The sequence below is a fragment of the Aspergillus lentulus genome (genome assembly GCF_001445615.1).
Source record: "Aspergillus lentulus DNA, contig: Alt04, strain: IFM 54703, whole genome shotgun sequence".
NCBI classification, from domain to species: Eukaryota; Fungi; Ascomycota; class Eurotiomycetes; order Eurotiales; family Aspergillaceae; genus Aspergillus; species Aspergillus lentulus.
The window spans coordinates 3,158,802-3,175,235 of NW_028322122.1; the positions used below are offsets into that span (position 1 = coordinate 3,158,802).

The window sequence follows — 16,434 nt, forward strand, 5'->3', positions numbered from 1 at the left end:
CTGCCTTCGTGAATCTATACATCTATTTATCATCGTTCAATTTCCATTCCCATCGTGCTGTCCGCAATGCTCGCAACCACTACAACTACCATTTCTCCCGCTTCGAAACAAGACATACAAACCGAGCTCAACTACTGGCAAGGCACAAACGAGCCGATTATTGTCGACTTTGCTAAACCCGACGGAAAGCAGAAATTCGCAGAGATAGAAACGCAACAAGCGAAGCACCCGGTCTTCATCCACGACGTCCGCGGAACAGAGGACCAGTACAACCTAGAAACACATGGATTCCAATACTTCCACGACGAGGTCACCGAGCTCGACGACTGGACCGACGAGCAAAAGGTCACCGATATCCTTATTCCCAAGGCGGAGGAGCTCGTCCGTAAAATGTACGTACCCTCCACCACAACCACGCCAAGTCTTAACACAAATGTGAACGAAACAGAACCGGCGCCAAAGAAACAATAACCTTCACCCACCGCATCCGCTGCTTCTCCTCCGACGAAGCAAAACTAGCCGATAACCGCGCCCCAGCGCACAGCGTCCACACAGACTTTACGGTAACGGGTGCGCTGCGACATCTTGAAACGCAGGTCTCCGACCCAGAGCGCCTCAAGCAGCTGTCAAGTAGTCGAGTCATGGTCGTCAATGTCTGGAGACCGCTGAAGACTGTTCAGCGGGATCCCCTCGCTGTCTGTGACTGGCGGTCTACCAATCCGCAGGATATCATCCCCTTCCGACTGGTCCTCCCGCAGGGCTGGAACGAGCTGAGCAAGGTGCAATACAACAAGGATCAGCGGTGGTACTATCTCAGCAATCAGCAGCGTGATGAGCCGCTGGTGTTTAAGCAGTTTGATAGTGGGCGAGTGGAGGAGGGAGGATGTACGCTGCCGCATAGCGCATTCGAGTATCCTTCCATGGTAGATCATGAGCCTCGGCAGAGCATCGAGATTAAGATGTTTGCGTTTGTGTAGATTTTTGCTGTCCTCCATTTCTGCTTCAAGTGGTCTGTGCGTATATAACCCTGTCAATTTTTCTGAATGTACAGTTATCTCCTCTGAATCATAAGATAGACACATTACCACAATTTCATCAACGAGCATGGCCCAAGCCAACTGCATGACGCCCGGGCTGGGCGTGGGCTAGCCGGACCACCGTGCGCTTACAGACCTGTAGGGCAGTGACACACGAGGGGAACGAAGTACTTTTGCCTCGCGAGTTCCTCCAATTGGTTCATTTTGTTGGCATGGTACTCTTGTATTTTCTTACAATGCGGGCGGATTTGTAGTTATAAACATGATCCCTTACATTCAATCGAAAATAAGGTATACCAGTATATTCAATTCAACCTGTAGAAAGCCACAGACACCTTGCCTTGTTCACTATGGCCAGTTTATTTCTGCTCCTCCTAGTAACACTCTATACTCCCGCGGCTCATCGATGCTTGGACTGGACGACCAACTTTTAAGAGTAGCTGTAGCGCGCACCAATAGAATTGATTCGAAAGCAATCATTACAGTTCCAGTAGTAGCAGTCAGCGGGCTCGTCACAGAAACTAGCCCAGTCCGCACATCCGGGAGCTCTCTCTTGGTGGACACGGCTGTGAAATCCCCACCAGCCATGATCTGATCGACCTGTGCGGCGAACGAGCTGCGGAGTTCAGCCTCCTGCGCAGCAGTCAACTGGATCTCATCCAGGACTTCGCCCTTTCCGTCGACGCTCTGGATCTTATGTCCAGGATCGCTGAGTTGGATCCTGCCTGGAGAATCGGGGTCTCTAGCAAGGTTCTTGTTGGAAGATTGGCAGCCTATTGCTGGAATTCAACGACAGAACCTGGATATAAATTCGTACCTTAATAGCAACTACTATATCTGGCTGGTGCTCAAAAAGTCATCCGAGGGAAGGGGTGACGGCCCACGCGGCGAGTAAAAAGCCGGAGAATGGAATCTTTATTGTATTCTGCAGAGGAGAAGGCAGACGAAAGGGGAAGGACGTGAGTGTCTATCAGGTTTCTAAGCTCGAGTGATTGGATTCACAGGTTGTCTGAGGCTACAGACCACGTTCTCAACACACGGTCTCTCATATATCTGTATTTCAAACTCCTATGTAACGAGGGTTGACTCTCCCCTCTCGGCTAAATTCTCAATGAACATTCCGAACACGCCCTTCTTGTCCCAGTTTACTTTGCATGATATTGGTCCTAGCACAAGGACTCTGACATTGGTACCTGTTATGGATATTGAGGCTCTGGGGCGATGTCACCCGCACCGTCTAACCGCCGCCCAGACATAGTAAGACAGTCAGACTACAGATACAGACAGTTAGACCTTAGAATGACGCTAAACACGCCGAGAAAGGTCCCAATGAACCATTTGTGGCAGTGACTCTGGTATCATTATTATTACCAGTATCATATGATGATCATTAATTCAAACCCCGCATGGCTGAGGTACTAGTCTACTAGGCCTTCTACTCTTGTTGATCCAATCAATTGCGTCGCTTTCTCTGATGATTGGCAACTCCATATGCCTCATAGCCTGTTCTATAAATTTTCTCCACAATTTCGGTACAAAGTGACTCGCTCTGGTTGATCTCTCAGCATCTCGCTTGCGCTGTAGCTTTTTGCGCGGCGGTCATACAGAACTAAGTGATCAATTTCCGTAATTAGGCAGCTCGGGAGCCGCTTCTAGGAATGTTAATACACTCGGTGGCGCGGGAGGATAGAATAGAATATAATAGACAGCCTTTGTGCTTGGTAGTTGGCTAGTCTATGGGCGTAACCAAGTTTGTACTCCTCCGGAGATCGATCCGAAGACCCTTTGGGGCCGAAAACTGAGGCTCTGAGCCCAACAACACTTACGCATCTCGGCGCTCAAGCCCCCACTTGGCGCGGGCCGTTAAGATTAATAACTTGACCTAGCTATTTGCAACGACACTGGCGTTCGTTGAGAGATACACCAGTCACCAAACCTATTGATACCACTCCAATATGAGTTGCTGGGTAAGCGATATTGTGAAAGAACCCTTACCATCTTCTATCACAGCCAAACCCAGTTTTCCCAGGCACACAGGTACCCTAACACGATGACTTGCAGACTCTCCCCAACTTCGCGAAGCACTTGAAGCGCGATCCCGCTGGCAGGGGATTCACCCACCTCGGCAACGACGGTGTCCTGCGTACCCTCACGGGCGACTACGAGGTCGTCGACGCGCGGGGCCTCAACCCCGAGGAGATCAAAGAGATTCTGGATGCTATGCCTCCGCAGATGGCTCAGATGGTTCAAAAGGAGGACTTTCGTGATGTGGACGGTACCAAGGTTACAAGTGAAGAGGCACTATTCCATCCAGCGCCGGGTATCCTGCCGCCGAAACCGAGCGAGGAGGAGGCTGCAGAGAGACGAAAGCTGGCGAAGCAGAGGCAGGAGGCCTATTTGCAGGCAAAGAGGGAGCAGTGTGCGGAGCTGGAGTAGCGCGTCGCCGGAGGATTTGCTATAGCAGGGATTTTTGGGAGAAAAGGAGCTCAATTCGAACGCACAATGTGTATTGTACCCTAGGTGATATATTCCGGGGACAAGACTGGAAGAATTCCATTCGTTTCATTATGCTCCGAGAGTGATCATTAAACTACTATGTTGTAATTACGTACGAAGTTATGCATACTCGCCAGGAAGAAATTCTACATTGTTCCTACATTATGACTGCATTGTAAGAACCCTAAACCTTATATTAACTAATAATATTCCTGGCAATTGTTGGACCATACCGGCCGGTGGTGATCCAGTCATGTGATCTTGATCACTTAGTAGCAATTACATGTAGATAGTTTCTACTATACTTATATATATAATGAATATTATAAATTAATTACTTTAAATCTTGCTATATTCTTTAGGTTATGAGCCTGGAGCCTCTTAAAGCTCTAGGGAATTATTCCTAAGTTCTTTCCTTAAGCTAATATCTATATTTTAGCTAGATATTCTACTAAAATATTAGCCTAGCAGACATTCTGCCTAAAAGAGAAACCATCCTTTCTGTGCCCTTATTGCGTGCACAGCATTTATTATATTTAAGAAGCCTTACAGGTATAAGGGCTATCTGGTAATTACCCTTAGATATATCTAATACCTTATTCTTTCATTTAAAATCTATTATAGATGTATCTAATACCTTAGTTATTTATTTAATACCCTGTAAGGGATATATCTAATACCTTATTTTACTTACTTAGAGGCTTTTGCAAAGAGATAGAGGTCTTAGTAAAGATACCTTAAGTAGACCTAAATAAGCTACTATTACTTAACAGGGCAGATTTATACTAAAATTAGAGTAAAGCTATTAAGATATACCTGCAGAGTTAGAGTATATAGTAAGTTATTAGTAGGGTAAATCTAAAGCCTATTCTATTAGTAAATTAGCCTAAAGCTAGTACTATAGATGCTAGTAAAATCTATAAGAAGATTAAGAAGGATATAAGTAATTAGAAGGAGATAGATAACAAGGTATATAGTATAATATACTTAACACTCTCCTACTTAATTAGACATAAAGTTATCAACCTAGAGTCTTCTAAAGACATCTAGGACTATCTAAATAAGAAGTATAATATTACTACTAATATCTAGTCCTTTGAGGGCTTACAGATAGCTATAAATATTTATTTTAACAGCTATAAGGATGTCTAAAACTATATATTAAAGCTATCTCTTATACTTAGTAAATTTAAATATAATTTAAAAGAGGGAGATAAGCTTAATAAATTAATAAAGATTTAGTTCCTACTTTATAATCTTAGAGAGATATAGGAGACATTCCTTATATCTTATCTTAATAGTTACTATAATAAGAAGACTACTATATTTAATAGAATAGTGCAGATTCTCATCTAGAAAGAGATATATATGAAGTTTAATATATCTTCTACTAATATTATAAAAGTATAGAAAGGGAAGAAGCTAGCCTAGAAGAGTAATAGTAATTCTAAGGATAAATTATCTTAGTTAAATTAATCTAATTCTAATATAAATAATTAGAAAGATTCTAATAGTAAGGTTCTATAGGAAGTTAGGAAGACCTAGAAGTATTACTATTATAGTAAAATAGGCTATAAGAAGCCTAACTGCTAGGAACTAAATCCAGATAAGAAGCCTAATAATAAGAAGACCTTATCTAATTAATTAAATTATTTAAATTAAGCTAATTATCATGCTTATATAATAGGTAATAATAATAAAATACTAAATAGTTAATAAGTAACTACTATAATACTTAAAGAAATAATACTTTCACTCTATATTATTAATAATAATAATAATAGATTCCTTACCCCTTCTAATTCTAATTTTAATATATCTAATAATGACAGCATCCTTACCTTATAAATAAATAATTAAGATATCAAAGATATACAGATGGTAACTACTACTATTAATCTAGCTCTTTATAATTACTTTTATATTAATTACTAGATTATTAACTCAGGAGCTACTAAATACTTTATTATAATATTTATAAACTTTATAGATAGTATAAGGAAGCTATTTAAATAGGGAATTAGAATAGTAACAGGGTAAATTATATATTCTGATTCTATTAGGGATATTATCTTATATCTTACACATCTGGGTAGATATACTAGACATATTATTATTACTGATATTCTTTATATCCCTAAGGTAGTAGTTAACCTGCTTAGCACTATTTAATTAGGCTGCAGAGGCTTAGGTATTAATCTTCTTCTAGATAATGTTATGATCACATGTCTATCTAATTAAATAGTTATTAGATATAGTAATATAGTAAAGAATACCTACCTACTAAGGCTTATAGGTAGTAACATAGTAATTAAGGTAAATAAGCTTATTAAGCCTATAAAGCCTAACACCTTATTTTAAACCCAGCTAATTAGCTTCCCTAAATATCTAGAGATAAGTAATGATTACTAGCTATTCTTAGTAAATAATTATAAGTTACAGGTAGATTGCTAATACTAATATAATAAGTAAGAATAAGTGAAACCTTATTCTAATACTATATCTAATGTCTAGGCTAGATAGTAGTTCCTAAGCAAGCAATATATGCTTATTCTAGAACCACTATACAGTAATAGTGTTGATATATATATATTAAAGAAAGATAAGGTTAATTTGATAATATAGCACCACTATTTTATGCATCTATTAATTCCTAATATCATCTGTATATCTAAAATAATTAATAGAATGGATATTAAGGGACTATTAATACTAAAGTATACCTATAAGTCCTACACAGTGGTAAATACTATAGTCTATAAGGGATATATACCTATATCTCCTGTTAAGTAATATGGAGAGTATATCTTTATTAATATTAGAGGAGGCTATTAAGATATACTAGATAATTATATCTCTAGTGCCCACTATTAGATGTTTATTATAGATTAATTTAATAGTTAGGTGACTATCTGTTTACTTAAATATAAATATTAAGTAATGCTGCTTATTAAGCTCTTTATAGAGGAAGAGGAGTATATAGGTATAAAGATCTAATATATCTATACTAATAATAGCAGGAAATTTATTAAAAAGGAGAACCAGGCTTAGGCTTATACTAAATTAATTAAATAGGAGCTTACTGCCCTTTATAGCTATAGTTAAAACACTATTATAGAATATATGAATTATACTATCTTAATAAAAGTATGCACTGTTATTAATGATAAGATAATCCCTAAGAAGCTTTAGGGTGAAATTATAAAGGAAGTTATCTTAATTAAGAATATTTCTCTAATACATGGTAAGAATACTATACTATATAAGATTTACTTTAGTAAATAGCCTAATGTCAGCTCCCTATAGATTCTCAGTTCTATTAGATATATAACTATTGCAGATAAGGTTAGATTAAAATAGGGAGTTACTAAGATTAATCTATATACTATTTATTACTATCTAGTTAGCTACACCAGCTTAGGTAAATAATATATTATCTAGATACCTATTACTAATAAGGTTAAATATACTTATGATATTATTTTTAAGGAAGGAAGTAATCCAGACCTCTATAGTAATCTAGATAATAACTATAGTAAATTTATTAATCTGCCTGCTATTCCACCTACTAACTATAATCTAAATAAGGTCACTAGCAATGATAATTCTGATTAAGATATTATTAGAGGCTATGATCTAATCATACCTAATCTACTAAGACTAAAGGACAGCATCCCTACACTATAAATATATATAGAAGTAAATCCTAAGGTTAATAAGGACACTAACTTCCTGCATAGAGGCCTCTTTAGTAAGCTAGTAGAGGACCTTCCAGAGCATTTCTAATTAGAGGTAATCCAGCTTATAGAATAGGGGGTGTAGTATATTAATAAAAAGGTTAAGGAGAAGTATATATAATATTATATTATTACTAGATATGCCTGGATTAGCAATAACCATACTAATATTATTAAACCTTTATTATTCTATAAGGTAATTAATTCTCCTAAAGCTAATAATTAGTAGAAAGCTATAAAAGTAGAAATTAATAATCTTACTAAGTAAGGTACTTAGGTTCTTAAGGCCCTACCCTCTGGCTATAAAGCTATTAAGGGGCACTAGGTCTATAAGATTAAAATTAGTATAGATAATAAGATTATTTACTTTAAGGCTAGGTATATAGCTAAAGGCTATATATAGATACCTAGTGTTAATTTTAACTAGACCTTCTTACTAATAGCAAAGCCAGCTACTATAAGACTATTCTTTATACTAGTAGCTATCTTAGGCTATCACTATATTAAGGCTAACATTAAGCTTACTTTCTTATAGGGTAAGTTCTTTAATAATAAGGTAGTATATATAAAGTAGCTATAAGATTTTAATAATAAGTCTAGCTATGTATATAAACTATTATTACCTCTCTATAGCCTAAAGCAGTTAGCTAGGGCCTAGTATCTTATCTTCTATACTAGAGTAGCTAAGATAGGCCTCTAGCTATTAAAAGTTAATAAATACTTATTCTTTAATACTTATAGTATTCTTTTAATTCTATATATTAATAATATAGAGATAGCTGGTCCCTTAGAGTAAATTATTAAGGGGGTATGCTAGGCTATTAGTAAGCTATTTAATATTTTACTTATTAGTCCACTAAGCTATTATCTCAGAATGAAAATTAATTATAATAGGGAGAAATATTAAATTAAGCTATCCTAATAAGTATATCTCTAGTAATTAGTTAATACTTTTAATCTAAATTTATAGAAGACAGCTGCTACCCCTATAGAGGAAGGAGTAAAGCTTATTAAATCTAATAAGCTAGCTAATATTAATATTAAAGAGAAGTTTAGTGCTAGTATTAGATCTATTATATATCTAATACTTTAAACATAGCCTAATATATCCTTTACTATTAGCAAGCTGGCCTGTTATATATTAAATCTTAATAAGTTATATCTCAGACATCTTATATATCTTATCTGATATTTTTATCATACCTTAGATATTAGAATCATCTACAGGCCCCATAATATAAAAGATATTATAGAATAACTAGGTGTTATTAATAGCTATATAGATACTAATTATACTAGTTATATTAATATATACTATTTAACTACAGGCTATCTCTTTATATTTAGGAATAGTCTAATCTTATAGGCCTTAAAGCTCTAGATAGTTATCTCCTTATCTACTTATAAAGTAGAGTATATCATAATAGTGCAGGCTGCAAAGAAGGTAATCTAGTTAATATATCTACTAGAAGATATTAGATTCTGTAATATTCAGCCTATATTAATCTATATAGATAGCTAGCTAGTGCTTAACCTAGTATATAATATATAGTTCCATGCTTATTTAAAGTATATTAATATCTCCTATTATTAGATTTATAACACTATTATTAAGAAGCATGTCTTCTTAAAGTATCTTAGTACAGATAAAATACTTATAAATCTACTCACTAAACTACTTAGATGAATTAAATTTAACTACTTCTTTAAGGTGCTAGGCCTGGCCTAGTAAAGCCTTATAAGTGCTGTAAAAAGCATCATTACTCAGACTATTAAATACTGCCTAATTAGGTCATGGTAATAGCCTTAAGATTATGATAGATCAGGGGGTGTGTCAGACCATACTGGCCAGTGGTGATCTGGTTATATGATCTTAATTACTTAGTAGTAATTACATGTAGATAGTTTCTACTACACTCATACACATAATGAATATCATGAATTAATTGCTTCAAATCTTGCTACATTCTTCAGCAATGAGTCATATTCCGACGTATAATTTCAATGTCACCAAAATATCTAGATTAGATGTGACTCACGACTTCATATGTGACCTGGTTCTATAAACATGAGAATCCTGTTCCTTAGAACAAAGGAACTACACTTCATAATACCGTAATAGATATAAGCCAAAACAAGCTACTGTTCTGGGCGAAGGCACTACGGATTCGGAGTACACACAGGCTATCTATGTGAAGCTTAAGTTTGCGTTTCTACAGAATAGTAAGGGCTAAATCTTAAGATCTAGTACAATGCATGGTGTTTTGGCATATACAGACCCTTATATTGTTGGGTACAAAAACACTAGAGCCCTAACCTCAATACTTTCCCTCGAACGTACCCCATTTAGTGTCTCGGGCAGTGGAAAGGATGTATGTGGGACATCTAGCAAATTTAGTATTTTTTGTTGGACCATGTTTCCTTTCTTTCTTTTTCTTGTCGGGAAGATCGGATGATGGCACTTACATTTCACACTCCCCTCCCTTGAGTCAAAACTCTTAAATAATAGAACGTCTTCGTCACTCTGCCTACTCATATAGTACCACTGAAACGGCTTCGTCGAATCATATAGTGCATACTGTACTGTGCCTGTATATCGGCCGCGGGTGATATCTGCCCCGATTAACCTCGATGTATCAACAGAACGTCCGTCGCAAACAGCAATGGGGCATTCTTCCACTGGACCATTAATTGGCCGCCAGATGCTACAAAACCATCCAATCAGACAAGTCAGCACAAAATGTACAAAAAAGTACGGGAAAAGACTGTTAGGGCCAGAGAGCTATGTTCGCTTTGTTCCTTCTTCACTCACTTTATCATTTGCACTTGGCCAGAGAGAAGGTGCTGGGCCTGTTCAGGGAGATGGCTGCGAATGCGTTCCATCGTGGGTGTTTGGGGTTGATCTACAGTTAGGAGGGTGTCTCGACATATTTAGTGTTTATATGGATCGAAGATGAAAGTCTGAATAGATCACTCACCTACATGGACTTGTCGAGCTCGACTGAGCAATCTTCTGTTTTTAGCTTGCCGGTCTTTTTCGCTTTTCTTCTTCCTTAGCTATCAACGAAATTATGAATAGATGTTAGTGACAAACAGATAATCCCGCACATGAGATATGCCTTGGTACCTTCCAGTCAAAAATGTAAACCTGATCCACTCCCTTGATCTCATTTCTTATGATAGCTTCACATTCAGGCAAGAAGACCTTCTCGACCTGTTCTGCACTCCAAAGATCGCTCGGCCCCATTGCTGATGAGGGATACTTGCAATAAATGAACCCATTTATTTCTAGGCTGAACTCCCTGCCTTTTCCCTTTGTGGTCCGAATATCTCGAATAAGTTCTTCGTTGTCCCCTTTATGGAATATCAGATTGTGTGCCGGCTTCTGTGCGTTTCTCTTTTTACGGCCGAATTGTGCGATGCGATATGGTCGTGTATCGTTGTAGATAGGCTGCCATTGCAGATATCGCAACTTGACTTTCACATCTGTTGTTTGAGAAGACATTATCATTATGAGTTCATGAACAGGTATGGTATGGATTAGTTGTGGAGTACGGAGTACCTATTTCATATATTAAATACGTAGCTGGTTGAGTCACAATTTGCATAGCCGCCTAGGCTAGTATAACTAGCGTAAGAGATGGCAAACTAGTTTTGTGATGGATACTATTTCATGGGTTCTAGACTGAATGGCGACTCTCAGTAGACAGGGAATAGGCACGCTAAATGCTAGGGTCAGCAGCCACTTTGCCTATTGCAAGCGTAGGAGTACCCGGTGGTTACAAGACATAGGCCATAGTCATACACCTAACCACAAAGAGAAATTCACGGGTCACTGTTTTAGAGCCACAATCTCATAACTGGAAACTCCAATAGGCACAGAAGCACTAACATCACGCCTATTCCCAGCCACCATTGCTTGGATTAGCTTATTGGCAGTACTCAAGTATAGAATGGATATTTGCCAGAATCCTTTACCAGACTAGCCGAAGAACATTAACACTGGCAGACTGGCTATTGCGACAAACGATTTCAGAGGTTATTCAACATTATCCCCAGCGCAAGTATAAAGGACCTTACATCTCCCTTTCCCCGCCTACCCTGAGACAGGAACATACCTCTTGATCATTGACCAGTGAGGAACACCAAAGATCGGTAGGGTAGCCAATTCTCTAAATCCAGCAGCTTCGTACAGCGGACGCCCAGCAGGCGTAGCAACCAGATAACAGTCTCTCTGTTCCGCTGCAGCCCGCTGTACGCCCCATTGTAAGAGTATCTTGCCAATACCCCTCCGCCTATGACGCGGGTCCACCGCAATATAATCAAGATCTACGCTGCTTGTATTAGTTTACTCTGTGGCTTCGCAGCTAAATCGGCGCGGGGTGCACCTACGCCACACATTCCTTTTCATCTCGTCGCCGAAATGCGCACGGGCATCTTCTGCCAGAATCCGACGCATTTCAGCTAATGCGGACTGGTCTAAGCCCGCGTGCGCATGCGCAGCAGGTTCTGGTTCTGGCTCTTGGGGTTGACGCGGTTCGCAACGGCCAGCGCCAGCAGGGACTGGGACTGGGATTGGGACGTCCCACAGCGCAAAGCCGACAATCTGCCCGTGCAGCGCATCGTCTACGGCTACCATTAGAGCAGTCCCGTCAGAGTGGAAGCTCGCAGACTTGCGAGCAGCTCGCCATTGTCTGCATGCTTCGCCGGCTGGCATGTCCGTCGGTTGAAGATCAGGTGGAAACAAGCGTCGGGATATCGCGTCTGTGGTGGGATTGAAGGCTGCTGCTGCGATACTTGCAATTGTCTCTAGATCTGCCTCTCGTGCCGGGCGGATAGAAAGCGCCATTTTGCTATTTGGCGTTACTCGGACGGTTTTGCTCAGACTTCGTCATAGAATTGCAGGAAATTATTTGAGGACAGTGGTGTGTAGAGAAACGGGCTCAAAAATGAAGATAGAGGATACCCAGGCAGCTACCCCGCCTCGTATTTCCCCACTGTTTTTCGCACTTCCATGACGTACCAAGGTAGACAGACAGTGACCGAGCAGAGGGCGTATACTTCGAAGCTGAGGATGAACAAGGCAAAAAGTAAAGATTGAAAAGAGATTCGGCATGTAGATTCCATTAACAGGAAGACAAGACTATTCTTTGAGAGGAGATGCAAAGTCAGCCAAACACCGCGCTGCCGGATATAGTACACAAACTTGACGAAAGTCATCAATCAGACCAGACGAAATCCCTTCTCCTCCAAGTACTGCTCAAACCGCTCTGGAAGCCCTGAGGGTTCTGCAACAGCCACATATGTGTCGGGTCTGATGAGGTAGGCTGCGTCTCTTGCAAATCCAACCGCCTGGTACTTCCCGTCCCAGGGGAAGATATGCAGAGGCACACGCTTGTCGCGACACCAATCCTCCATCTCCTGCTTCGAAGTCCCATAGACATGGACCTGCCATGTGATCTCCTTTAAACTGTCAAAGTTATCAACGTCCCCCACAGGCGCCCACGGGATCCGATCGCCGCCTTGTACATAACCCGCCGTACCCACAGACAAAGCGCTGTCGCGATAATTCAACATGATTTGCGACACGCCTTGGAACAGACGGTGTCTGACCCTGGTAAACCAGGTCAAGACAGGCAACACGGTCGGGATGACCCAAGTTCGGATGAAGTTCGCCACGTGTCCCTTGGCAACGAGGTTGGTGAAGCCCCGGTCGGTAGTGTTAACGAGGGTACTGGCAAACGCACGGCGCTCGGGATTGTAGCTGTCCAGCAGCGACGCATCGGCGTTTCCATGCACCACTGCGGCGATCTTCCAGGCGAGATTGATTGCGTCGCCGATTCCCGTGTTCATGCCCTGCCCGCCGACCGGACTGTGGATGTGCGCTGCATCACCTGCGAGGAACGCGCGGCCCTTGCGGAAGCTGGCTGCGAGGCGATGGTGCACGCGGTAGGTGGTGAACCAGTTGACTTTGTCGATCTGCAGCCTCATGTTCTTGATCGTGGTCGGTAGGATGTCGTCGAGCGTGAGTTCGGAAGGCTCTTTGGTTATGTTTTCTTCGTCCACAGCGCCCGCGAGACGGGCCTTTCGGTTTTTGTCGTATGCAAGAGATAGCATAAATTCGGATCCATTGAGAGAGACGTGTGCCTCGCCATTCATCGTTGGTCCGCTGCCCTCGATATCTGTTACATAGAAGAGCTGGGGGTACGTTGCACCTTCGAAAGCAATGTTGCAAGCATGACGGACGGCAGAGTGGGCGCCATCGCAGCCCACAATGTACCTTGCTTCGCAGAACTCTGTTTTCTCTTTGGTTGAATTTGATTGCTCGGTTGTGTGTTTCAGTTGGGCCAGGATGTACTCATCATGCTCTTCAAAGTCGACCAGTTCCCAGTTTCGCTGCACTGTTACCCCCATCGCGTTCAAGCGATCTTCCAGTAACCGCTCGTGGAGATCTTGAGGGTAAATATGAATAAACGGGTATGGTGTCAAACCCTTGCCGACATCACCAATGGGTACATGGGCCCGGTGGGTACCTTCAGCCCAGATATTGGTAGCTTCGATTTTGTGGCCGCTGGCGACCACGTCGTCGGCGAGGCCTAACTGCCGGTATAGCTCGAGCGGACGAGCGTGGATCACCAAAGCCCGAGAAGTGGATGGTTTGGCTTCTTGCCTGTCGATAATGCGCACTTTGACATTCTGCCGGGTCAGCCAGAGGGCGAGGACGAGGCCAGTGGGACCTGCCCCGATAATGAGAACTTCGGTGCGTGGAATCATAGTCCAGAAGCAGTCGTGATGGTAAACGTCTCAATTGCTTGTGCTATGATGGACAACTATACGGGTATACCATGCTCTTATATTCAGATCGCCAAGTTGCGGAAGCTAAGTGCTACGCGTCATCAACGGGAGTTTTCGGGGTGTTGCTGACGCAGACATAGCTCGTGAGTACATCACGAGTCTCAACGAATTTTGCCTGATTCATGCAGGGTGCCGGTAAGGTATCTATCTTCTATTTTCAAACTTCATGCATGATGATGTTGTTCGTCAAGGTTCAGCAGGCAGGCACAGCCATTATTGTGGATGTTCCTAAATAGTCATGACTCGCGACCGGAAAATGCGGGCATCGTCAACTGTGCCCCAACAACTTCTAATTGGGTATAGAAACATGCTAAGCTATTAGAATATTACTTGGCAGCTGCAGGAAGCAACTCTTGCTCGAAAGCTATGGCATGAGCCAGCTGATCAAGGTCTGCCCGACGTGAGGGTGATCTTAGGGGGTGGTAAGTCCCTAAGGCCATACATGAAAGTGAGGATGCTTAGACCAGTCCTCTTCCCAGTAATGGTTCAGTGAGATCAATGATCCTCAACATACGGACGGCTACCTTTCTTTGTTCTCTAGGGGAATCTGCTGGTTCGGCGTAGAGGTACGGTGTGTGAGCCCCTTTTCATTCTCTCTAGGTGTACGGAAACGAGCTAAACTGCGATGAAAGAATAACAGAATCAATGACTTGGACGACGATCTGACCAGTAAGCAATCTAGTGAAGGATTGACAATGGTTGGACATATTATCGCTTCGACAACTCCCCACAAGGACATAGACCTCTAACCGCTTTCTATCCGAGCACCCATGAATATTAACGAGTTGCCTGACTGCTCATCCATAATGCTTAGATGAGCGTGCTCTCAACGGCAGCCAGAGTGCCGTTCTCAATGGCACCAGCGTGGTGGCGAGCAACCAATCCGTAAGCGTATTGGTACCTAGTCACCGTTAGAACCATCATGAGGAATACCGAATGGCGCCAACTTACTTGTCCAGGTAGGGCAGAACCTGGTCCAGGCCAGGGGTGTTTCTCCAGTCGCGCATCAGGTCAGTGACCACGCCAAATGTGCCCATGAGGGTGACGCCAGCCTTCTCCATGCGACGGTTGGCATCTTCTGCCAGTTTAACGTCGAAGGTACCACTGGCCTCGGTGTTGGCGAAGACCTCGTATCCCTCGTCGACGAGCGAGAGGGCCAAGAAGGCGGTGCCTATCTCGTTAGTCTCGTTGCGCCTCAGCGCCGGAGGTAAGACAAAACTTACAAACTTCGGTGACGATACCGCCGATAATCAATTGCTTCTTGCCGGTGGCCTTGACGGCCGCGCGGAACTCGGCATTGTCCCAGGCGTTGACCTCGCCCTGGCGATGGACAATGGTCACATTGGGGTTCAGATCCACGACCTCCTTGACCATCAGTCCGTTGGGACCAGTATCAGAGGAAGTGGTCATGACGACGGGCAGGTCGAACAGGTTGCCCAAGGCGGCGTGGGCAAGCATGTTGTTGCGGAAGTCGTTGGTGTTGAAGTCGCGGACCAGCTGGGCGAGACCGACTTGGTAGTCAATGACGAGAACGGCCTGGTTGGGAAATTAGTAGCTGAACGTCCTGGGATAGGGCAAAAGGAAATACCGCGTTCTCCTTGTCCAGTCGATTCCAGCCCTTGGCGGTCGCGGAGGCCGCCAGGAGAGCAATAGTCTGAAGAGCTGTGATGAAACGCATCTTGTCGGTGGGTTGGTGATTTAGATGAGAGGATGTACTTTTCTGTCTGACTGTTTGCTCTGTGGTCTGGATATCCACGAACTGAAGCGGAAAGCAGCCCCCTTTATACACTCGATATTCGATGATCGGCTTTCACCTTGGACAGGAGACTCATCTCCGGTTCCTTACCATCGGGTTGATAAGCATGACACACTGGTTGCTAAAGCCCATGCGGACTCTGAAGTAGCCATACGAAAAATTATTCAGGCCTTAGCCTGCAGCCGTGTGCAGGGAAGCGTCGCAAGGACGCGTAGCCGACCTCCAATGAACAGAAAGGAAGGTCCTGCGAGCACGACGTGCTCCCCATGTCTCACAATAATCTCGCATAAACTTCATGACAAAGCTTTCGGGTTCGGGTTTGACAAGATTCGAAAGTGGAGTGGGACCCTGAGTCAGTCCATAGTAATGATGTGCTAAGCCGGCAGAAGCCCATAATCTACTCCAGAATGCCGGTTATGTAGTCGGGGCTTTCACAGCGTGCATCATAGCCACACCCACGTGGGCGATTATATGGGAGATCATCTTATTTCCGTTAGCTTTAGCTGCTCAACTGAACAATATGCTAATATTACTCAAGTAGATTCTAAGTACT

General features: G+C 42.2%; 5 protein-coding genes across 5 annotated transcripts; 2 read left to right on the forward strand and 3 right to left on the reverse strand.

The window, feature by feature from the left end:
* Positions 1-66: 66 nt before the first annotated feature.
* ALT_2312 (uncharacterized protein) lies at positions 67-977 on the forward strand (the record flags this gene model as incomplete). Its single annotated transcript, XM_033559668.2, has 2 exons — positions 67-392; positions 449-977. 2 exons carry the CDS (start codon positions 67-69, stop codon positions 975-977), a joined length of 855 nt encoding a protein of 284 aa, XP_033415559.2.
* A 2,015-nt stretch (positions 978-2,992) lies between these two features.
* On the forward strand, positions 2,993-3,473 carry ALT_2313 (uncharacterized protein; the record flags this gene model as incomplete). The annotated part of the gene is made up of 2 exons (XM_033559669.2): positions 2,993-3,004; positions 3,099-3,473. The coding sequence occupies 2 exons, from the start codon at positions 2,993-2,995 to the stop codon at positions 3,471-3,473; spliced, it is 387 nt and encodes a 128-aa protein (XP_033415560.2).
* Positions 3,474-11,366: 7,893 nt separating this feature from the next.
* ALT_2314 (GNAT family N-acetyltransferase) lies at positions 11,367-12,119 on the reverse strand (the record flags this gene model as incomplete). The annotated part of the gene is made up of 2 exons (XM_089599308.1): positions 11,367-11,604; positions 11,659-12,119. The coding sequence occupies 2 exons, from the start codon at positions 12,117-12,119 to the stop codon at positions 11,367-11,369; spliced, it is 699 nt and encodes a 232-aa protein (XP_089456454.1).
* Positions 12,120-12,493: 374 nt separating this feature from the next.
* ALT_2315 (putative FAD binding monooxygenase) lies at positions 12,494-14,044 on the reverse strand (the record flags this gene model as incomplete). Its single annotated transcript, XM_033559672.2, has 1 exon — positions 12,494-14,044. One exon carries the CDS (start codon positions 14,042-14,044, stop codon positions 12,494-12,496), a length of 1,551 nt encoding a protein of 516 aa, XP_033415563.2.
* Positions 14,045-14,935: 891 nt separating this feature from the next.
* On the reverse strand, positions 14,936-15,803 carry ALT_2316 (putative isochorismatase family hydrolase; the record flags this gene model as incomplete). Its single annotated transcript, XM_033559673.2, has 4 exons — positions 14,936-15,026; positions 15,077-15,296; positions 15,349-15,661; positions 15,714-15,803. 4 exons carry the CDS (start codon positions 15,801-15,803, stop codon positions 14,936-14,938), a joined length of 714 nt encoding a protein of 237 aa, XP_033415564.1.
* Between the last annotated feature and the right edge of the window lie 631 nt (positions 15,804-16,434).